This window comes from Balearica regulorum, chromosome 9, assembly GCF_011004875.1.
Source record: "Balearica regulorum gibbericeps isolate bBalReg1 chromosome 9, bBalReg1.pri, whole genome shotgun sequence".
Taxonomy (NCBI): domain Eukaryota; kingdom Metazoa; phylum Chordata; class Aves; order Gruiformes; family Gruidae; genus Balearica; species Balearica regulorum.
Window position 1 is genome coordinate 26664761 of NC_046192.1, and position 24009 is coordinate 26688769.

At 40.2% G+C, this 24009-nt stretch overlaps 2 protein-coding genes across 11 annotated transcripts in view; one reads left to right on the forward strand and one right to left on the reverse strand.

Annotated features, from left to right (window-relative positions):
- The first annotated feature begins 1148 nt into the window (after positions 1 to 1148).
- Positions 1149 to 12500, forward strand: TRIM59 (tripartite motif containing 59). 6 transcript variants are annotated; one of them, XM_075761653.1, is made up of 4 exons: positions 1149 to 1437; positions 6989 to 7987; positions 10230 to 10411; positions 11885 to 12500. In XM_075761653.1, the coding sequence occupies exons 1-3, from the start codon at positions 1417 to 1419 to the stop codon at positions 10257 to 10259; spliced, it is 1050 nt and encodes a 349-aa protein (XP_075617768.1). In that variant the 5' UTR covers positions 1149 to 1416; the 3' UTR covers positions 10260 to 10411; positions 11885 to 12500. The 6 variants fall into 6 exon arrangements, with proteins under 6 accessions (XP_075617768.1, XP_075617767.1, XP_075617766.1 ...); XM_075761652.1 differs by having other exon boundaries at positions 6989 to 8029; positions 11885 to 12010; XM_075761651.1 differs by lacking the exons at positions 10230 to 10411; positions 11885 to 12500 and adding an exon at positions 3250 to 3367 and having other exon boundaries at positions 6989 to 8646.
- A 110-nt stretch (positions 12501 to 12610) lies between these two features.
- Positions 12611 to 24009, reverse strand: part of SMC4 (structural maintenance of chromosomes 4) — a 39764-nt gene continuing 28365 nt past the window's right edge. For all 5 annotated transcript variants that reach the window (XM_075761637.1, XM_075761633.1, XM_075761634.1 and 2 more), the window contains 9 exons: positions 22532 to 22684; positions 22259 to 22385; positions 20670 to 20859; positions 19576 to 19720; positions 18306 to 18479; positions 16640 to 16822; positions 15583 to 15815; positions 14690 to 14873; positions 12611 to 12920 (listed from right to left, as the gene is read on the reverse strand). In XM_075761637.1, the coding sequence (XP_075617752.1) occupies positions 12732 to 12920; positions 14690 to 14873; positions 15583 to 15815; positions 16640 to 16822; positions 18306 to 18479; positions 19576 to 19720; positions 20670 to 20859; positions 22259 to 22385; positions 22532 to 22684 (1578 nt within the window). In that variant the 3' untranslated portion in view covers positions 12611 to 12731. The remainder of the gene's footprint in view (positions 12921 to 14689; positions 14874 to 15582; positions 15816 to 16639; positions 16823 to 18305; positions 18480 to 19575; positions 19721 to 20669; positions 20860 to 22258; positions 22386 to 22531; positions 22685 to 24009) is intronic.

Genomic DNA, 24009 nt, shown 5'->3' on the forward strand with positions numbered 1-24009 from the left:
AAACTATGTTTTTTAAGGAAGGATTTGGTTTTCGCCATCTTTTATGGCAAAATAAGAATTTTACTGAAACTTTGTAATCCATAAAGTTTTCTGGATAAATATCTTAGTGTGGTGTCTGGATAGTTGCCTGAGCAGGCCTCGTGAGGCAATGAAGGTAGTGTTCTCTGGGAAGAGCTCTGGTTGTTTCCATGGGAAACAACTTTTTCATCTTGTCTTTCCTGTTTTGAAGGAATACCCCTCTTCCATCTTGCAGTCAGCTGTCTCCTGCACAAGAAGGAGAATCTGTGACGTGAGCTCCTATCTACTGGTTTGGAATATCCTTCTGGCCGGTTTGGGTTGGCTGTCCTGGCTGTGCCCCTTCCCAGCTTCTTGTGTACCCCCAGCCTTCCCACTGGTGGGGCATGAGAAGCTGCAAAGTCCTTGACTTAGTGTAAGTGCTACTTAGCAACAACTACAACATCCCTGTGTTATCAACACAGCACTCCACCAGCTACTATGAAGAAAATTAACTATCCCAGATGAAACCAGGACAGTAGTATTGTAAAATCTGTGCCCATCAGCTAAACTGTGATGGTTAATTTGTTAGAGCATGAGTTCATTTATTATGTAAAACATAATTCCAGATGTCTTCCAGGTATTTGTATAAGGTCCTCTACATACCAATTTTAAGACAGATGTTTAGGTAACTTTTGAATGATGATGTATTATGATTTACATTACAACATTAAATGAATTTCATTTCTTTCAAATTCGTAACCTCTGAAAATAACTTTACAGTTTTAGTTTAGTGTAGTTTGATGAACTGTAAATATAGAATAATCTGGAGTATGAGAAAGGTCTACACCGCCTTGGGACCTTTGATAAAATCTTGCAATTGAGCAGTGTCACAGATGTCAGAAACCATAGTCCTAATCCATTCACTTTCTACTGCAACCTCGGGTTTTGCTCAGTAATGAGAAGATAAGCTCTGTATTCTTCATTCTAATTGCCGAATTTTAATGTAAGGCAATAGCAGTTTTGCTTCACTTAAAATACCTTAACTGTCTTCAGTAGCCAAAGAAGGTAAACATGCTTAAATTGAAACAGAACGTTACCACTTACATTTTTTTTTTTCTCTGATTAGTAGTTGGCCGAGGAGCAGATGTCAGAAGTTTTTGTCTCTCGGTTTCCAGCTTCAGGGTAAATTTCTCCCCAAACTGTGAAGAAGAATGGGTTTGGTTAGCTGATGATTACAGTAATTGCACAACAGAGCAGACACCCCAGCTCTGTACCACGGTGTTCCCACTTGCATTTCATTACTCATCATGGCATCAAGTGTATCATTCCCGGTTAGCAATTTTCCTGGTTTGTGCTACGTGTCTGTCTTCGAAAATGACCCGCCACCCCTCCTTTCTTTGAGCTCCGGCTGGATGCCTCATGGCTGCAGAGAGCTGGCAGGTGAGGGAGGCGGTGCGGGGCTCACGGCTCGGTCCGTCCGTGCGATACCCTCAGCACCCTTTGGTTTAATTGCGCCGTTTACGCGTGGGTGCCCTCACGGAGGCGCGGGCAGCGCTCTCCGGGGGCAGAGCCGCCTCCCGGGGCGGCCGTTAACGGTCGCCCGCCGGTTTGAACGCGGCGCCCCGCCCCGCCGCCCGTTTACTTTCGAACGGCGCGGCCGTTGGTCCCCTCGCGCATGCGCGGCCCGGCGGCGCTGTGGAGAGCGGCGGGGCGCGGGCCCGGCGGTTTGAAGGTGGCGGCGGCCTCGTCGTGTGGAGCCCGCCGGCTCCCCGTCAGGAGGGCAAGGTAGCGGCTGTCTGCCCGTGCCCGGGAGCGGTGTGCAGCCGAGGTGGGCGGCGGACGGAACGTCCAGGTAGGTTACGGGGCGGACGCCTCGCGGGCAGCGCGGCTGTGGGAGCGGGGCAGCAGCGGGCTCCGGCTTTACGGTGTTTTGTGAGGGCTTGACCTGGCGTCGGAGCTCGCACGGCCTGTCCGGTGCGCGGCCTTCTGAGGTGAAACCGCCCTGCAAGCGGAGCCGTGGCCGGAATGACCGCTTTCCCCTCCTTCTAGTCAGCCTTCTCCAGGTCCCGGGCTGCCGGCAGCCTGTCCCGCCGGCGGGGGGACCGCGCTGCCACCGGGAGCCATCTCTGTTCTCGGGCGGTGCCCAGGTGACACATACCTGACCGCTTCTGTCATAGTCTTCGAGTGTGTTTCCGTCTTTGTAACCTTAGCGAGGTTTTGGTGTTAGCGTCGATCCCTTTTTCTGGTTAATGCAGGCGCGGTTCCACCTTTGCTAGCAGCCGAATTGTGGGAGGTGGCAGAGGGTGTGCAGCAGGCAGGGGCTCTGCAGGTGACCGGTAAAGGTGTTACCTTCCTTCGAGCTCCACTGCCTAATGCTAAGAGACTGATAAATGCTCAAGGCTAGAAGCTTTGACAGAGTTCGAGAAACAAGGGATGGAGAGCGAGTCTCGGTGATGGAATACAAGTATGGAAAGAACAGAGCAGTATAGTTGTTGGTTTTGAATGTGGTAACTCGTGTAAGCTTGTGGTGGTAGCAGACCAGGAGCTGGTGGAGGGATATACAGGAGGGAACTGTCAGGGCAGTTTGACAGGGAAACTGGGCAGACTTCTCAGCTGTGTTCATCTCCTTTCAGGTCATAAAAAAATGTGTAAAAATCTGTGATAGTGGTGTAGTAGCTGTGGTAGGAAAAGGGACTAGGGGCAGAACATCCCTGGTTGAGAGTTGCTGTGATTTGGACATGGGATAATTGTGGCACGGTGTAAAGCAGTGCAGCTGGAATAGAAAGGTTTAAGGTCTAGCCGTCGTTTCTGATTTCTGGCCTGTTAATACAACCAAACCCGGCAGCTGCGTAGCAGGCTTCATTCCTAGAAAGTTCTGTCACCCTTTACTGTGAAGGTGACTTACAGATGGAAAACACTGCCCATAACATTGTTTAATCTCTTTTTGCAAAACACATACTTGAGCTTCTACATTAGTGCTACAGAGGACTTCAAGGACCGCTGTGGGATGGGGAGACAGCATTTCTGATGTGGATTTAGTTAAGCGCGGTACAGTTTTGAAAGTCAAGTGTTACGGTGTCCTTCAGGAGAAAGCAGATGTCGTTTTCTTTCCTTACAGTGGCACGAAGGGGGAGCGGGGAGCCCGGCAGCACTGACTCCTAGGGAGGGTCTGCCTTGAGTGCCCCTGTAACCCTTCATTTAGGCTGTCACAACCGTTACCCAATGCTAACCTCACCTTTTAAAACCCTCCAGAGTAGAATGGGGTGTATCAGCTTGTGTCCTGGTCGCAAGGCGAGGAACACAGTGTTAGCAAGGAATGACTACTTTGGTCTGCTTAACTGAAAGCTTTGGCAGATAAACAGTAATACAGGTATGCTGTATTATGTGTTTTCACCTTGTCTATGGTATTGCAAATTAGAAGAGGATAAAATCATAGCCACTTAGGCCTTCTGTTGCTGGAAGATTTCTGAAATTCACCGTGTTACTGGCACAATTACCCTTTTGAATTTTTAAAATACCTTCTAGTTTGTAATTTGCTTATACTGAGTGACTCTCATGATAAATACACGTATACGCATGTGTATTTGCTACCACAGTTGTTGGGAGCATTTAAGGAGAAGTATCTGCTCTGTGCAGGAAACTATTTATGAGCTTCGTGCTACTTTTTTTTTTTTTTTCCTGGAAAACTTTTTTTCTTTCTCTTTGCTTAACTCTGTGATGTTGGGTCTTTTCTGTCTTTTTTCATTGGTGTTCCCAGTCTCTCTGTTTCTGATAACCATCTACTGATTTATTGCCACTGTTGTTCGTGCATAGACTATTTCCTCTGCTGCTGCCAGTGCAGGATGAAACTGAATTTCGGGATTTCTACCTTTTGCTTCCCTGGTGCAACTGTGGAGTGATTGCCTAGAACAAATTAAAAAACCCAACAGGGTGCCTGTAGCAGACATCAACACTAGTATTCCAAATGCTGTTTTGAAATTGATGAATAATAAATAAAAAATGAAGCGCAGTTTTTCCTGGAGGTGACTGGGAGTGGGATGCCACATGCAACCTTGGCCCCTGCCTGGAGCTGAAAGCAAAAGCTCCTGGCTGAGCACAGCCAGCCTGGCTTTCCAGAGCTGCTCGCTAGCCGGCAACCGCTGTCAGTCTTTAAATTTCTCAGTTGCCTGGGAAACCGAGTGGTGTGTTTCTGTGGAAATGGGAATTTCAGTCCTTCTGCTTGGGAGGGTTATGAAACGGCCCTGGAGGGAGCGCAGGCCTCCAGGCTGGCTGGCTCGTCCCTGCTCTAACCTGCGCAGGCTTGCGGCGAGGCGCCCCGCTTTACTAGGGGGAGGCATGCCTGGTTGGGGGGGGGATACTTCTGCGGAGTTTGAGGTGATTCCTAATAGTGCCGTGAAAAATTCTGTGCAGTTGTTCCTTTGTTTTTAGTGGTAAGCAAAACTGCAGTTAAAACATTTTTATGAAGATTAATTTTATCTTGCCCTCTACATGGCTCAAGTAAGCTAGATATGTATCCTTTATACAGAAAATTTCCCTGCTGTAACAGTTCCTTTGAAGAGAACTTCAGCTCTAGATTTAAAAAAAAATAGAGATTTTAAACATAGAGGTTTTTTTTAAACTATAGTCATTCTATATATATAAAAGAAAGTAATAAATGAGGGTACCTAGTACGGCTTCTTCCTTTTCTAATCATGAACAAAAACTTAACTGATTTTTTTTAAAAAGTGGAAATTACATTCCCAAGATTCCTAAGAACTTCATACATATATAAAAAAAAGTAAAACTTTTAAATGTATTTCCTATGAGAATTAATTTAATTATAAAAAATAATTTATCTAGACAGTGGAGTAGATTTGTTATTCAGCTTCCTTTCATTATTGACACATTTCTTCAGTTTCAATGTCTGGAACATCACTTAAAAATGTGAAATTATTAAGATATAGACCTAAAGAACCTAGTGTCACCACAGTGGCTGATTGGAAAAGCTGGAAAATAAAGGTCTGTGGCTCCCTAGTAAAAAGAGAAATACCTCGTGGTCTTTAGAAAGAGCAGTGCAGTACAGAAATAGATTTAGCGTCAAAGTGTTGTGAATGTCTTGTGAAATGTTTGTAGTACTTGATATTAATTCTCTTTAGGAGAGTACACTAGTTAGTTTTAAATGCTAACACACTTTATTGTTCTTATTTAGAGGGTAGTTCCTAAGAATTGCATTTCGTTTTAGTAGATTTTCTTCTGTTGTCAAGCTCTCTTTAAAAAAAAAAGTGGAGTTCAAATAAGTGAACCAGTATTTTGTATTAATTAGCTGAAAAAATGACCCGAAGTGTGTTGGATAAATTTTTTTAATTAATTTTTTTAAAGCTGAATTAATCAAAAGCGTGGTTTCGATATAAAGTTGACATACTCAACACCATACAAGTACCTCCTTCAATTGAACTGAATGTTTTGGGTGACAATGGCCATTATATGATGATGATTTGTTAATTTATTATTATTCAGTCTGGTTTTTACAAGGCAAGAGAGTCTGATCAAGCTAGCAGAGTTGAACACTTTCACTTTGGGATGTACCAGCCTATCTCAATAAAGTGAGATAAGCCACATTTACTTCTGTACAACCAGAATAGGTTTCTCTGTTCAGGGCTGATTTAACTCTCAAAGAACCAGTGTCTGGGTATTTAGTGTCTGACTTCCATCAGTTTAGCTCTGTGCCTTTTGCAGGAACAATACTGCTTAATTTATTTATTGTAAATTGTATATTAGTTAGTGACAAATTTAATCATTAGTGGTTTTCATGATTCCGAATGCAATTTAAGGTTTTATTTTCAAAAGGAGAGTATAATATACCATTCAATTCCTTTTAAGTAGATTCACTTAAAACCAATCAGACTTTGTTAATCTTGGTGTCAGAAATGCTGATAGATGGATGCAAAAATATATTACTGCATTAAAAAGATTAGGAGGGCACATCTGAATAAAATAGCCGCCTTAAGCACCCCTCATAGCTAGTTATCTTCCTGACTGAGTCCGACAAAGGTTCAGGAGCACTTTGAGCAGCTGCGTCAGCCCAGCTGCACGGTACGGTTTTCTGATCTAGAGTTAGAGTCTAAATTGAGAGTCTTTGATACCAAATGCCTGGACAATTTCTTTTTGCGGTTGTAGCAAATTCTATAGAGTTGACTTAGAACTGGGGGATTGGAAAATGTGACACAAAGATAGGGAAAGTTCATACTAATTTCCCCATTTTTTTTAACAGAAACAAATAAAGAATTATGATTTATTATGAAACTGACATTAGAGTTATTGTTATTTGTGACTTTACAGTGTGATTTCACTAAGCTGGCAAAGAAAAACAAGGCAACATTACAAAAAATGGAAAGCGAAAGTTAGTTTTTTTAGTTTTGTGCTTAAAGTAACCCAGGAATAATACCATAAGTCTAATTGCTGTTAGTGTTATTGTATTTAAAAGCCATTGAGTTAGACTCTCATTTGTGCCAAGTAAAAGCTAGAGATAGCTTTTAGTAAATTTGACTGCTTAATACTGTAATGATTATTTATATTACAAAAGTAACATTTGAGAAAAGTTAGAGAAAAAAAAGTTTCTGTACTTACTGTTCTATTCTTGGAAATGTTACTCATAGTGGGAGAAAATTTTCATAATTCTTAGATTATTTAGAAGCTTTAGTTTAACTTTTATCACTCTCTCCTACTTTCCCACTGTAAAAAATATATAGTAGCAGATTGCTGCTTTTCCTAGCTTTTTAAGGCAGAAATTGGATGAGTGAACACTGTCTAGTCACTTAGATCGTAATTTAATGAAATCTTTGAACCATTGGTCACTTTCATTCTTTCTTTGGCTTTTTTCCCCTTTACAATAAATTGCCAGTGTTACTGGTCGTTAAATGTCACGTGTAGGTGTTTAGGTTAATAAAACATTTTTAAATGAGTTCATTGCAAAAAGAGATTAAACTTTTTTCTTTTTGTTTTTCTTTTGTAGGACATGCATCACTTTGAGGAAGAGTTAACCTGTTCCATTTGCTATAGCATATTTGAAGATCCACGCGTTCTGCCCTGTTCCCATACGTTTTGTAGGAATTGCCTAGAAGGTGTTATTCAGCTGTCAAGCAACTTTTCCATTTGGAGACCCCTGAGAGTTCCTCTGAAGTGTCCTAACTGTAGGACTATTGTTGAAATTCCTGCTGCTGGTACCGAATCGTTGCCTATCAACTTTGCGTTGAAAGCTATTATTGAAAAATACCAACAGGGAGATCACTCTGATGTTGCAACCTGCAGTGAACATTACAGGCAACCACTGAACGTTTACTGCCTTTTGGACAGAAAGTTGGTGTGTGGCCATTGCCTTACAATAGGAAAACACAATGGTCATCCAATAGATGACCTTCAAAGTGCCTACATCAAAGAAAAGGAGACTTCTGGAAAACTCCTGGAGCAGCTAACTGATAAATACTGGACTGATGTATGTTTGCTTATTGAAAAGCTGAAAGAACAGAAGTCCCAGTGTGAAAGCATTGTTCAGGATGATAAAAAAGTAGTCATACAGTATTTTAAGAAACTTACTGATGTCTTGGAGCACAAAAAACAAGCTCTGCTGACTGCACTGGATGAAATTAACACACACATTTTGGAAGAGTATGAGCCTCTCATTGAGAAGTTGAAAAAAATAAGGGAAGAACAGCTGGAATTAATGTCACTGAATACATCTATTCAAAAAGAAGAGTCCCCGCTTATTTTTCTTGAGAAGGTGGATGATATGCATCAACGTATAAAAGCTTTGAAACAGAAGCAACTACCGGATGTTAAACCTGTGGAGATTTATCCAAGGATTGGGCACCTGCTGAAAGATGTGTGGTCTAAAACTGAAATCGGTCAGATCAACAAGGTCCTCACTCCAAAAATAAAACTGATTCCGAAAAGGAAGTTACGCAGCAAAGGCAGTGGAAAGGAAGGAAGAGAATCTAAAGAACTCCTCCAGGCTGTAAATCCTTTAGCAGTCCTGCTTCTTTTTATAATAATAGCGGTAACTGTGTGTTCATTTCACAAACCGGTATATACATTTGTAACCGAAACTACTCCCACTTATATCGCAGAATTCTTGCTGCTTACTTATCAAGATTTCTGCACCCATTTGCAGAATATGGTGGATGTGCTGTGCCATAAATTTAGTTTATTGATGGAGTTTTTAGGGAGAATTGTTTCTCTTTGACTATTTCAATGATTAGATGAAAAGTTAGTGTAGGAATCCACACAGGTGGTTTCTTTTTTTTAATTTCTACTTAAAAGCTGGATTCCTTTCTATTTCCATATCCTTCCTTTTTCTGTACGTTATAGATTTCCTCTTAGCTAACTCCTAGTTAACTAAGAAGGTTTGCAACAAAAAAGGCTTCCTCTTCTGCTCACACAGTACTACGGTGGGCGTTTGTTGAAACTGGAAGCTAGTCAGAAACAATGTCTGCGTAAGACAGCTATAATCAGCTTACAAAAGTGTAATCTGGAGTCTTGTTTGTAAAAACTCTTCAAACATCTACTATCTTTTTTTAAAATTTTAAATTTTTTTTTTTTAAATAAAAGAACTACAATATTAAAAGTTAAAAAAATCACCTCAGGCTGCAAACTGGCCGGTCCTGGACGGGTCAGTCACTAGCTCCTATTTTGTGTTTTATGGACCTCTCTCTGAATGTATTTTAACTGATACACCTCTGGGCTTTAAAGCATATATTCCTGGCCCTGGGTTTCATTTTGTTTGTTCCTGGTTGCTAGTGGATGACGTGATTTAATGTTTTTTTTTTTTTAACTTTGTGTCTTTCAAATGCTTCTCTCCACTTTCCAGAGCAGTATCTCGGTATCTGTACGACCTCTGGTGAAAGACTGTATCCAGTTTTTTAGTGCCAGCTGTCACAAATCGGGTGTTTGTTTAGTCTGGCAGGGAGCTCTCACTGCTTACTAAAATGAGCCTGACTTTTTGCTAAATCATTTAATATGTAATAAAAGTAGATACATGCTGTAGTAAGTAGCAAAGCTCCCACTGAAGTCAGTGGTTTAAGGATTTCAAATGTTGTCATTAAAACAACATGACAGTGAATGTAAAGTTACAGTAAACTTTTCAGCACAAGTAACAGAGATCTTTACCTTGGCCTTCCTAGAGGAAACATGATAGCATTTTATTCTGCAACCAAATGATCACTAACACTGTTCGCTACTTCTCATGAGATGCTCCAGTCCAGGCTAGGCTCGGGAGCAATATGCCCAGTGAAAGTAATTTTTGGCTTTCGGTTATTAGCAGGCTGATAACCATAAGTTCTGGGACAGCCGTGAAGTGTTGCAATTACAACAGCAGAACACAGATGAGCTTACAATTCACTAAAATCCAAAAATGAGTATTTGCCATATCTAATTGTACTTGACTTGATAAAAATGATAGTATATTCTAGCATGGTAGCATTCCTTGGCTGTTGTATATTTTTAAATAATAGAAGTTGTTTAAATAGAGATTGAATTCTGAGGCTAGCTAGATTTTAAACCCTTGTGCAAACCAAAACTTGCCCATTGCTACCAGCAGCCACTGCTGGAGTCCTGCAAAATACCAGTTGCTGCCAGACTTCAGTGAGAGCCGAGAGCAAGGTCAATCCTCACGTCCTAATAACAGTATCACTATCCTAATACTGCTGTATTGATAAAACACTGAGTCTTGTCAAACAGCTCCCGTGCAGCTCAGTGGGTTTGACTGTTCAGGTTTGCCTGAGGTAGAGCGGTTTCTACAATCTGCACGCACTTTTTCTGTGATCCTTTAGAGTTACAAAGGCAAATCTCACCAATACCACTGGTCAGGTTTTGAAATGGTGTTTAGGTGTATCCTGGGACTGGATAAATGCTGTTGTATTAATTTCCCGATAAAACTGGGAATTTGTCTTAAGCCCTGCTTGAAGGCTGTCACTTGGCATTTAAGTCTCTCAACACCTGGTGCTAAGTGTCTGTCCGCAACCATGTGAGGCTTCTGTTTTGACTTCCTACCTTTTATTTTCTTGACTTTTAAAAACTGACAGAGAGTTTATAATGCAATTTTATTTTTCACTACAGGGATTTGTAAAATGCCTTTACCACTGATTGAAACATTTAATACTTGTACTTATAACACACTATATATTTTAATAAAGCTGCATACAAATAAAATATATTCTTCCAGCAGGATTGGCTAACACCTTGATTTCCTTACTGCACAGAACCTTCCCTGTGATCCTACACAGCGCTGACGCACGGGGCTGAGCTGGTGAGGAGTAAGTGCAGCAAGTCTCCCCAAAGCAGGAACGTGGCTGTTCAGCACTGCTTCATTTTCTTCCACGTACCCTGAGGTTTTTTTGCAGTTTGAGCTTCAGGAAAATTCTCTGCAATGGCATGTCACAGGGTGGGTCCACGTGGATTTCAGTCTTTCGCATTGCCCACCACAGGCCTGTTTTACTGATTTTTTTTTTTTTTTTTTTTTTTTTTTCCTGGCTAGAAGCATGTTGGTAAAGTGCTGTAAGCAGCTTCTCATTTTCCCCTCATCCCCCTGCTGTGGGGTCGTACAGCTGAGATGAGCTGCTTCAGGCCTGCTCTTTGCTGTCAGCTCTGTGCCACGTGCTGAGTTTCATGGAACAGAGATGGAGACTTTTTCAAGAAAATAAAATCTTTTTTACTGCATTTTAGCTGAGGTGTGAGAGGGGTTTGAACGTGTCAGGGTTTTGTACCCTGGCAAATCTAGGGTGGGGTTTTTCCCATCTTTTGGATTATTCTCTTGAAAGCTTGTTCTACAAGTACAATTCCTACTTTTTTTTTTTTTTTAAATTTTTGTTTGTTTGTTTTAGAGGGGAAGTCTGGCTGAAAAAGTTTTGAGATCTAGTGGGGGAAGAGCCTTGTTGCCAGGCTATACCTTAGATTGCCACCATTTTTTATTGTCAGGTGTCCAAGCAGCCCCCTGAGAACAGCGCAGGGCACGGAGATACGGAGGTGGCCTCCAACAGCATCATCAGAATAGCGCTCCTTCAGATGAAAGCAACATACTGTTCTCCCATTTACCTTCCCCAGCTCCTTACCCAAGGGATTGTGCTGCCCTGCAGCTCCTCCTGCAAAGCTTCTAAGACCCAGTCTTAGTGCGAGCTCAGAAGTTACTGTGCTCACCTGTCCTGCAGCTTTCTTTTCATTATTCATCTGCTGCTCTTTAAAAGGGCTTCCTGTGCTGCACCTTTTTGTTCCTGGCTGATCTTGTCTATGCATTTATCCTGGAGCCGTACTGCAAGATTTTTTAGCTTCATCTTAAAATGGAAAAACCAAAGCTGCACAGTGCTCATTGCTGGGGCAGAGAAGCATTTTCCATTTTGGTTTTTCCTCATCTAATGCCGTGCTTGTGACTGTTGCAGAGTTGTAGTTTTCTGAAAACTGCCCCAATGTTCCTGACAAGAAGGGAGGTAGTGCACACACCTATCACTCTATTCCATGTACATTAATTTTCACTTGTCAATATTTGATACAATCTTCATGTTTAACATAAGCTTTCAGGTTTATTTCCACACTTTATAGCAATTATTTACTGCAGCACCCCCCCCCTTCAGCTTCCCAGACCAGCTCCCTGTTGATGATTGTACAGGTTCAGACAGGGTGAGGCTTTTGCCTGGTTTGGGTCCACCATGCTCTGGTTATAGCTGGACTCAGGACTATGGCAACAAAAGCAGGATTAAACTCTGGGTTTGTAAAGAGCACTTGGTATGAAAGTAGCAAGAGAGGGAAATACAAACAAGGATGAACAACACAGAGCAGAATGAGCTGGCAGTCTAGGGCTGGTCTTAGGCAGCTTTTCTATCCCCAGCCTTGACAACGACTGTTTGGGTTTTTTGTTTTTCAGGAAGCATACCACCAACAGCCAGAGGCACTTCTAGCTCAGGGATCAGCACTAGTGCAAGTGTGCCAGGTACTGGCCAGGGGTAAAACACACAATTTCAGTTCTTGAAGTAAAAAAAAAAAAAAAAAAAAAGAAAAAAAAGAAAAACAACACAGATTTAAAGCACCACCTGTACCCTGAAAGGTTGACAAGATGCTGATGGAAATGGAGAATCATCTGTACCAGGCAGGTGAGCAAGAGAAGCAGGGTACAAATTTACCTAACCTTCCCTTTTCCCTTTGTGAAATGACAGTAGAAGGGAGCAGATGGTAATTACTAATTACCATGTTAATAAACCCTGGGAGAGAGGGAGGTGTCATCCCTACAGGAGGGGAAAGGAAAACAACTGAAGAGCAGCTTCCTAAACAACCAACCCAACTACAACGGTCTGATTCCCAGACTGTGCAGCATTACATACCACATCCTTGTAATACACATGTAAATTATTTTGTATATGGATTTACTGGAACTCATAATAAAATGTTACAGGACACGCTAGTGACATTTAAAAAGCAATTTGCTTACTGTAATGCATACAGTAAAACCCAGGCATGTAAAACCAAAGGCAGAACCCAAACATTGACCTAAAGCCTACCCATGGAATATTAAAATGCAGCTAGATACAGCATTTGAGAAATAGCCTTTTATTCAGTTCATATAATTAAGATCTATATAGACTGTATAATTTAAAAAAAAAATGGAATTTATTGATGGTTTTATTAACAAGCTCAGATAAACACAAAAGAAAAGTCTCCAATACAAAAGTATATTAAAGTGAACAGCAGCAATGCGAATGGAAGTTTACTCCCTTCTATTTTTGAGCTATACTACGCTCAAGAGCGCCAAGTTCAGCCAGTCCTTTGGATGCAATAATTTTGGGGTTTGTTGCCACACTTTTCGTGGTATTGTGAGTCTTATAAATTCCAATTAATCTGTCTGCAATCTCGAACATGTTGTTTCGCAGGGAAATGATGATAAATTGTGCGTTTTTTGTTTGCTCCTGAAAGAGAAGTTAACTTGTATTAGCCCACAGTATTTCAAAGAGCTGGGTTCTTGTATGAGCGCTGTGTTCAGGTTTTAGGAACTAAGGACTACGTCATGACAAGTATGTCATTCAACAAATCTGCAGGTGACGAGGCCTCAGAGTTCCTGCTGTCCACAATCGGTACATGCACAACACACTCCCAGCTTGGCACAGAGCACTGCAATTTACTTACGCCTGAGTTTCCTCCTTTTACATGATGTGTTCACGTGAACTTGATTAAACATACATAATTTCTTCCTGGAGTTGCAATTCATCAGTTTTAACGTGAATTCCATGAGACTTAATGAAGGTTGGTAATTCTAAGTTACCTGAATTGTTGTAGCAAGGGCTGCTCTAAGAATGAAACCAAACCTATTCCCATGCCCTGACAACAGGGGAAAGCCCTTTGCTAACGAGGACAAGCCTTGATGAACACTAGTTCTGTGACCCTGAGGCACAGCACGGCAACACCACAAGGGAGAAACCCAGGAAGGGCGGAGTGCTGCTGGAATAGGACAGCAAGGTTAGGTGAAATCCAGCCTGTGGCAGACAGAGGGCTGGCCACCTACCTCTATGGTAACGAAGCAGCTCTGATCACTTTGAGGGAACATGCAGCACACAATGTGTACGCTCCTTTTACCTTTACAGATAGTTTTATGAGGTTAAGAAACTTCAGGCTGCATGTAACAAAATTGGCTCAAATATCAATTATAACCTCTTCTCCTAGGATAGTACTAATTCAGAAGCTGTATACAAAATATGAGCTACAGCTATAATTTGCATGTAAGAGCTAAACTATATGCTAAGTTTCAAATTTAAGTAACAGTTGTTAGCCAACGCTGCAGTTGAAATAATTAAACTCTTTGCTCTACCCAAATCACACCTGAGTAATGGCCCCTCCTTTGTGAAAAATACATGCAGTGTGGAAGCAAAGTTGAAAACTAGTTGCAGGCACCTATCTTTAAAGTGTTTCCATAATTTTAAGGAGCTAATCATAATCTTTGGCACTTCTAGGGTGTTCCCAAAACTGTTGATTATACATTGGATAATTCTGAAAATTCTAAGTTTAAATTAGCAATCAGACCTGCAGCAATGTAAATGTTTGCTTGACTTAAATATGGTGATGACAGAATTTTTAAAGGCATGAAAGCCAAAAAAAAAACCCAAAACCCAACCCTACTAAAGACACAGATCAAAGAAGCCTGTGAGAAACAGCTCACTGTAATGAAGTGGAAGTATAAAGCCAAGGAACCTTGGCTGCAAGGTTAGAGAATGAAATCATGAGCTGGGATGCATGAACACCTTACTAAGAGCTAAGTAGGTTACTGTATCTCAGCTGCCTATTGCTGGTCAGTTTAGGGAAAGTATCTCTGTTTTAAAGAGGAAGCAGTAGCAGCAAGGATACAGGGAAATGAGGCGCCTTTGGCAAACTCTAGCACTCTTTAGACAGCTTTTGGAACTATATAATCGGGATTTGGAGAGGAAAAAAACCTTGTAAATCCTCTACTAGTTGCCTCACTTCAGGAAAGCATCAAACTTAGCAGCTTACAAAAAATATGCAGAAAGCAACATTCTAAGCACCTTCCTGGAAATCTGCTTAGTACATAGTTTCCACTTAATTATTGGTAAATTAGCATTCCAGATTTTTAAATCTGGCCATAATTGTGTTACCACTTTGGCTTTTCTGGCAGAGCAGAAAATATCTTAGAAAGATTATATTATAGTAGTTACCATGACATACTTACATATATGTAATGTGCCACAATAGAAACATTTTTGAAGTCAAGGGCTGCATCTATCTCATCCATAAAATAAAGTGGTGTTGGCTTGTAATGATGAAGAGCAAAAACTAGAGCCAGCGAACTAAGAGTTTTCTCTCCTCCTGATAAGTTAAATATCTTCTTCCAACTTTTCTTCGGAGGCCGAACGCTGAAAGAAATTAGAGTTTGGAAGTTATTTCTGTTCACGATAAAAATAAACACGTGGTGAAAAGCAAGTCACAAGACAGGAGGGAATTCTTGGAAGACACAGGCACAAAGAAGCTCCACTAAACCCATGGATGAGCTGCTTGATACTCTTAGTCTTCCGCAGCGGAGAGGTAGCGAACTGGATTATTTCTATTCACCGAGGAGTAACTCCTGGGGCGCAGGCACATCTACGTGGTCAGCTGACGTTTGCCTGAACTCAAACTACTGTAACACTCAGCTATTCTCTGTAGGAACAGTAACACTTAAGAACCACTATTTAATTACCTTTCAAAAGTACTACTCTACTCTTAAGTAATGAATATACTCTTAGGACCATTTATGACAGAACAGTCTCCAATTACCAATATGATTGACACGATTCCCTAGCAGAATGGAACGACTTGGGAATTAAGAAACCCTGAGAAAGTACTTTGGCAAAGTCAAAGCTTTCTAACTGCTGTTAGTGACTTAGTTCTCCAGGAGAAATGAATCTCTTCCGTGCCCAATGCTAAAAAGCTGTGGCTTCTCCCAGTGTCTTGCCAGTATTTGCCAAAAGGGAGGCCTGGCTTGGTTAGCTGATGATCGGTTAAAACTTACTGAAAAAGCAGGTTGAAAAAAGGAAAAACAACAAATTAAGAATGACAGCAATAATACAAAGTATTTTGACAAACCTAAACATGATTCCCTCAGAGAAGGGATCCAGACTGTCCACAAGTTCTAATTCCGCATCCCCTCCCAAAGTGAGCATCTGGTAGTTTTCCTTCAGCTTATTTGTTATCACATTAAATCCAGCCATAAATTCATTTAGCCTCTGTTTCCTAAGATCTTCAAAAGCTTGTCTGAAGTTGTCTCTCTCGTTGGTAATGTCATCCAGTTCAGCCACACGCTTCAAGTATAGCTCTTCCTGTAGAAAAACCCAGAAGTACAGTTAAACAAGCTGCCTCCTTCATCTAGATTTTAAACCATTTTTCCTACCATTTGAAAAATTGTTTTTCCTAGAACAGCAACAGCCTTGAAACAAAAGAACAGAATCAAACCATCTCTTTTTTCTCATCTCTATATCCTGCTGATCTCTCTATACTGGAAAGCCCGTGTTAAAATAAAGAAAATAAAAATATTTAATCTGTTGAATAGTCTAATATTACTGAAGTGAGTATTGTGAGGGGAAAAAAAAAATCCTAGTATTGTTGTGTATCTGCCTAGACTGTCAAGACTAGCTGACTGTAAAGAAACTTTCACAGGAGAAAGCTGTCTCCACCTGCCATCTCTGGTACCAAATACAAAAGGTGTACGAAGCTCCCAGGTACAACGTTTGCCCTTGGCTAAGTACAAGCCAACAAATATTCAGGATGCTGCTAGCAACAGCACAGCTAGCACAGCAGGAAGGGGAAATTCAAGGGTTCCGTTTCGGTTTGCAGAAGCAAGGAACTGGAGGAGAACAGGACCACCTTTCCCTGGTACGCCCACAGATGTCACCTAGACACAAGAGGGCAGTTTTCCGTGCATCTCAGGCGCAGGATCCGCTCGAGCAGTCACCTGAAGAAAAACACACTTACCTCTGTGCTTCAGTAGCTAGGATATGAATTCTGTACAGCCCTGAGTACTGGAAAGCAATGAAGCTGTATGCACAAAGCTTACCTTAGATCAGGGCTGTACCATATTGCACGGACAGGCAACACAGTATCAAAAAGATGAATCCAACTGCTACACGATGGTAAATAAGCTTACCTTCTTCTTATATTCTGCAATAGCACCAAGGTTGGGCTTCATTTCATGACACTGGGCTTCCAGGAGAGCTATCTGATTAGTGATAACATCCGGGTCCTTGATAGCCTCAAGCTCTTCTTCGCTTAGTACTGGAAGTTCTTCTGGTGGTTTATCTTCTATGGGGTGCAGTGATAATTTTGATATCTAAAATTCAAAACAATTTACTAGAAATCTTTAAAGATCACATCAGTTATCACACGAGCACGTTTCTAAAAGAAACAGTTTCTGCATTAGCACATACTGCAGCTTCCAATCTCAAAACATTCAAAGATTCTTCACATAACTCCCTTTAAAAATAAGATGCGAAGAAGACAATAAATATCCTTTTATCCTATTATTCTGTTCCTGAAAATTATATGCATCATTCTTACAAAGGAGATTTCTCTGTAGTAGATGCAGTAGCAGATAAAGAAACCATCTCTCACGCCACAGAGCTTTAATAACTAGTTTGTATGTTCAAGATTGAGAAGGGCACTGTGCACTGCAAGATCATCTACTAGGGTAGGGATGTAGACCAGCAAAGACTTAATATTTAAGTAGAAAGGACACAGAATAAAACCAGAACGTAACCATGAGCTCCAGGCACCTCAGTGGCCTTATCTCTGAGCACACACACCTGATTTTTGCTGTTTCTGTAAACCAGGAAAACCAAAGCAAGACCCAGCCCCAGCATCGCCTCTCGTTGGCTCTGCAGAAAAAGTCAGGATTCTGTGCAGACTTGTTTCCAAAAGAATTAAAAGCCCTTCCCGAAGTCGATTAGAGAGACTTTTGAAGTCAAAGCATCAAATGTCAGACAATGCTTAGCACGAGCTCAGCAGAACTAGAGCAGTTAGAATGGACACGATGGCAAGAAATACTGCATGTTCACTGCCAGCAGTCCTGCTCAGAAGTGGCCTCTGAGGCTGAGATGAGAAACTAGGTGGTGTAGCACCAGGAGTTACCAATTCCTACCTCCCACTGGCTCTAATTTATTCCATGAGATGGTTCAAGCAGCAATCTCTGAGGAGCAGAGGTTCCTCCCGGCTCCACAGAATTCCTATTGGCCCAATTATCTATAATTGGGGAAAGTCAATTTGATGTACTGAACAGACTACAAGTTTTAGGTGGAATGCTTTCAAGGAAGAGGTCTGGCCATTTTATACAGAACAGCTTGGTGGGCATAGCACTGAACACAGTTACACATAACTTGTAGCTTAGTTATCAACATCTTACTCCTCTTTGCTCCTCTCCCCTGCGAGGGTGCCTACCCTTTTAAAACATATTTTAGTGTGCACAGAGAGGAAATGCAGGCACAAAAAGTCTCCTGGTTGCCGTTTATGGCCTACTTATTTTTCCCTTATTGCTCTTAATTACTTGTAGCATTATGTCAGTTATCCTACTCTTCTTTCATAAATAAAAACACCTTGAAAAGCTGGAAGCTAAACCATTGAATTCATAACTCATCCATCACCTTGCATGTAAACCAGAAAGTAAAATACGGAAAGGCCATCTTTTTTAGAGTTGTTTTATAGCATAAACACCAATAAACTGTGAGCTGAATATGAATTTTCTCCCAAATTATCTGTTTTCTAACTACACGTTAAGAGATTTTATAGTTCAAATTTTAGGAACTAAGCAATTTCCTTACCTCTTTTTGCCAGTATTTAATCTTTGACTGGTGTGCAGAAACATGATTATCAATTTGTTCCATTTTCAGCTTAATATTAAGAGCTTCCTTTTGAAGTGCATGTTCATCATCCTGAATAGTTTTAATCTCCTGGAGTAAACTGCGATGCTCCTCCTGAACTGCTGGCAACGCTTCCTAAACAGAAATGACCAAAAAAGTGCATTGAGCAGTTGCCTACAAAAATGTTACTACTTTCTTGGGTTATAGATTTATTTTCACTCTATTATTCACAGAGCTTACTCCCCACAATACTGAGTATGGATGTAAACAAATACATGTTCTTGTAGTTAGATTAACCTGGTCCCTGAATTCTGGAATGACTGAAAATATGCTGCAGTTTATATTTTCATTCCAGATCTGGATTAAACAAGTCCCACACTCAGATGCTTTTAGCTAAAAGGCAGTTTGAGAGAAAGACAGTCTCAAAGAAGCAGCTTTATTTGGAAAAATTTCAACTGTCCTGGTTGCTTTCACACTCTCTCATACATAAATCTAGATGGGAAACTAAAGTCCCACATAACTGGATAAAATCTATTTTTAAACAAGAGTTTTAAACCCAATAATTTCTTTGGGGAAACTTGGTTTAAGTTTTTTCTTAGCTTCAGAAAATTGGGTCAAGATAGAATTTCCAGGTAAGTATAAAAAAAAAAAAAAAAAAAAAAAAAAAAAAAGAGAGCACTCTTCCCATTCCCTCACACTGTGGAATGTCACTCTGCAGCAAGATTTGAATAGACTAGAAGGACACAAGTAGAATAGAAAGATATAACTCATCACCCTGATTTTACCTGAAGACCAGTCCACTTACTATGACTGTTTTAGCCTAATTTTTTCCCCCAGCATCTGTATTTAAAGGTCAACTTTGATTAATGATTAATCAAAATGATTCATTTTGTATGAATATAAATGTTCTTTGCCGTTTTATCCCTGTGTAAATTTTTGGAGGATGAGTAGCAGAGTAACTGAGAAAAAAAAAAAAAAGGGTACTTGAGACCAGCATTGTCAAGTCTGAGGCTTAAATGGCAAGGTAGCTTTTTTTTTTTTTTTTTTTTTTTTTTTAATAAAAAAAGGTCCAGTCAGGTAATGCTACCCCTTGCTGGGTCTGCCTGGAGTCTCTAAGGATGAAGGCTAACAGACATCAGCCATTAGGACAACTCTGACACAACAACTATGATCTAAAATTTATGTCACAGACTGGATCCTCTACAAAGGAATTAACACTGATGACGCTTACCTCAGCTTGCTTGCAGTCATTTATAACCTTAGCAGCTTTGTCTTCTAGCGTAGTCAGCTCCTCTGTTAAGTCTTTAATTTCTTTCTCATTATTTTCAATTTCCTTCTCTGTGCGAAGAACACACCCTTCAGATTTTTTCAGGTTTCTAAACGGGTACAGAGATGTTTGTATACCTCAGATGAGTGCAAATATGGCATAAGATAATCTAGAAACACAATTTTACTTTAAAGATTGTTCAATAGCTATTGACAACCTCCTAGGAAGTGCTGATTTATGCATGAACTCTCACACTCCAGAGATATCCAAGTAAAACAAAGTTCTCTTCCTTAAACATATAGCAGACAGGCTTCATTAAGTGACTCAATTCTTTCTTTCAGAGACCGTTTTGACATTTGTTCTAAGTATTCATTACGCATTGTTAAGCTAGCATAAAAAAAAAATCTATCACATTTTATTTCCTGACATGCCTCATAATAAAGTTAGTACCTTCGGACTCGAACTGCTCCACTGCATGGCAATTAAGTGCTATTTTGACTCTTTATCTCAAAATATTGCATTTTAGTGATAGGCAAATATTAGCAGAAAAATAACGATTAAATGTTACTTTTAAACTGCCTGTTAGAAACAACAAAATTTTATTTCCCCTTACCTCCTCAACACAAGCAACATTTAGTATTAGCCATGCAAGTGAAAAATTAAGATTTTTAGATCAGATGATTTTTAGCTGTGGAGGTTACTTAAAACAAGCAAACATCCCGCAGGCACAGGTGGCAACAGAGGTCTCCCAAGGCTGACTCTCCTTGGCCAGGTTTGACTAAGCTTTCTAGGTCTCTGATCCTTTGCCTGTAAAGCACACTAATTAACAAAGATTATGGTTCTTAATTAAGAACCAGTCTCCCTTTGAGGTAAATCAGTTTAGAGAAAAAGGTTATGACCTTCTCCCTCCAGTTCCCCTCTTGCCATAAAGAGGTGAAAACCATCTCCTCTAGACTGGCACATCCCCCCGGAAAGGTCCAACTGCAATCACCACGAACGGCAGCAACACACAATTACAGCCTATAGCTTTACGTTGACCATGCTGATGTCTACTATACCTGTCCGCAGTCTTGACTGCCACCTGGGCTTTAGTAACAGTTGAAGTACATTCATCTATTTCTTTGTTGAGCTTATCAAGTTTGTCTTGCTGTGCTTTAAGTTTATGATTATTGATCTCAATTATGAGGTTATGCAATCGTTTAATTTCATTTTCTATTTTGCCAGCTTTCTCAGCAATGCTGTCATAATCTGCCAATAAACAAAACCAAGTTAAGGTCATTATGCTGTCCCTAGGAATGCTGCACTGCTGCAATGCATGAAGATTTGAGGGATAAAAGCTCTTCTGTGCGTTGAGAAGCGTTCTTCATACTGTGAAAAATGTTGTTTGGTTTTTTTTTTACTGTGGCAAAAACAATACCACCCGCATCTTTCTGACACTATTATACTACCACAGCTGTTTTGGTGTAAACCACCAAAAATTGTAGTTAGATTACTTAATGTATATAGAGTACACATCAATACATGAGAGAGTACATAAGCTATTCCAAGCTCATTCTTTGCATTTATTTAATGTGAAGATGCTCAAAGGGGTTAAATTGTAAGAACTAGCCACTAACTGTTGCTTAGTAGCTGGTATTATTGTGCAGTTACTACACATGCGGAATAACAAGATAGCCTACTCTACCTTCAAGGTATTCAAGATTTCCTTATACTTAAAACTCAACAAAACTATCTTAAGTTGAACAGCTTTCAAAAATTAAACAAACTAAAACAAACTAAAAAATCCCACACTAAGTTTGCTACAGATTGATAATTTCCTTTTGGGGACAAAAGGGGTAAAGCAGAGACTTGAAAGGTGCAAGGCAGTCACGTCTCCAGAGAACACAGGTTTGCGTCTCCGTTATTTAGTAGAAATGTTAGATTTATAACATCAAAGCTCAATGTGATTAAAAAAGTAAAACATTCATACTCTTTCGATGCTATACAGTTCAAAAGAGGCATAGAGGGAATCCATAGTAGTATGCATTCTCTTTCCTAAAACACTATGAAAGCGGAACTGTGGAAGAAGGGAATGATGTTTTCTGGTGCTCATATTATTTCCCCTGAGCAAGAAATACAAAGAAGCAGTCAAGGTTTACCTTACTAAGCTACCAATGTCTTCAGAAAAACTGTTATTTAAGTTCTCAGAGTAAACATCTTTCACAAAAAGAATGGGGGTACAGTGTGCCCACCACAGAATACAGGATATTTGTTTGAGAGTCATCTAATAGTTCACTTGGAGCACGGCAAAAGCCTTTACTTGACTTTAATATCATTACCCTCCACATTAACAAGTCTCACCCCTAATTAAACTAAGCTTCCCTATGAATCTGTATGTAATACAGCCATTAAAATTAACCAAAGAAAAAAATACTAAAACTAACGTTGACTTTAGCTTGACCAAAATGAGAACTTGAGCAACTGCAAAAAAGGGGTTTTCCCTCTCTAATCCCCAGAAGCACCTTTATCCCCCTTAAAAGAGGTTCCAAACCATGATACAGTACCACACTGGTAATCTGAAAGAACAAAGCTGTAACCATTCGTTCCTGTATTAGTAAAAGAACACAACTACAATTTTTATCTATAACCCCCTCTCCACAAAATGTACCTTTTTTATAACTATTGAAGATTTTTTCCAATTCCTTCTGTTTGTTTTTATCCGGAGCAGCAGCAATTACATTTGCTTCAAGTTCCTTAACTTGGTTTTTTAGATGAATTTCTTGTTCAGATAAACTCTACAGAAAACACAACTGTGTTAGAATCCTATACTTTAAAAAGATCCCTGATGCTAACAAGGACTTTGTTAAGCTGAGGCCGAGGAGCGATTCCCCTGCACACACATGGAAAAGCCAGATATTGCCTCAATAATAAATGTGTTCACCTGGATACTCGCTGTATACTTTTCTAAAGTATTTCTCATTTCCCGAACATCTTGGCACAGTTTTCTTATGGCTTCTTCAAGCTGTAATTTCTCTTCTTCATACTGCACTACTCTTTTAGAATCCTTCTGCAGTTGAGATTCCATTTTATTGACCTACACAAGTGAGATATGATCATTTCCCTAGTGTCATGCTACAAAACAAAACAAGACATCATTTGTGTGCTTGATAGTCTACGATCTCTTAAAACACAAGAAGAAAGCGGAGTAAAAACTTCAAAATTTGCAGTAGCAGGACAGAATATGGAGGCTGACTGCTGAGAAGATCAATTATAATAGTGAAATACAAGAGGAGCACACAGAAGGAAAAGTAAGCTGAAGAATCCCTGTCAAAATAGCTCATAATGGAGAATTGTTTTAAGGAAATAAAACTGGATTAAGCTTGAAAGGCCTAAGGTCAGAGTAGTGAAGGCAGAAACCAAAAACCACACAAAGCAGAAGCTAGGAGCAGATTTTACTGTAGTTAAAGATTTGATGCTTGTTGGGTTTTGTGGTAATCTGGTGTTAGGAGGAGAAGTTTTTGCACTTAGTAACCGGTCAAGTGACCAAGTCTTGCAATTCACCTTCAAGAGCAGAAGTAATAAGGATACATTTCAGATCTCAGCCCATTTTTCTGTTTTTACACGTAGAGAACCGTCTATCCGGTGTGGATATGAACAGAGTTGTTCTACCTGAAGTTGTGCGCTAGGCTAGATAGGTACAGAGCCAAAACGCTTGAAAATGGACAAATTAAGTTATCGCTCCTGCTCTTTACTGAGTGCCACAGCATCTCTCACAGGCCAAACAGAAAACAGTACATAAGCCCGCTTCCTGGAGAACAAACAATGAATAAATCTAAATTGTGAAGACAAGAAATAGCAAAGTCCCTTATTAGTAAGATCTAAATATGTGCTGCCATATATGCTTATTGACCCTTTACAAGGCTAGGGCAGTAACACTTTGTCCATGAGGTTAGGGTTAGTTCGTTGGTTCTCTACAAGTACAGCATTATCTGAACAGGCTTGACAACATCCTATTTTCCAAGCCCACTGAAGGTGAAAATACAGAGAAATCAGACAGAGAGAACCTTAAAGTTGAGTTTGATTTTGAAGTTCTCAGATTTGAAAGTATTTTCACCTAAAAAATACTAACTACTGTTTCTGTGTCCTTAGTGGTACGCCTTGTGTTGGCGTACAGCTCTCATTCCTACAGAGCAAAAGTTGGTTCTCCTGTAGGAAAAGGACTGATGTCAGGAGCCGTGGTTTACTTGCCAGTTACACAGAGGAGCTTGTTGTCTTGAAGAGGTATTAACACTTTGATGCTTGATCTCAGCTAAGTTTATCAGCACACACTAGGCAAAAAGGACACAGGATACAGCCACACTAAATAAAACTACAGACTAAAACCTAAAAGAATTCAGAGGAAAAAGCAAGCTATATCTT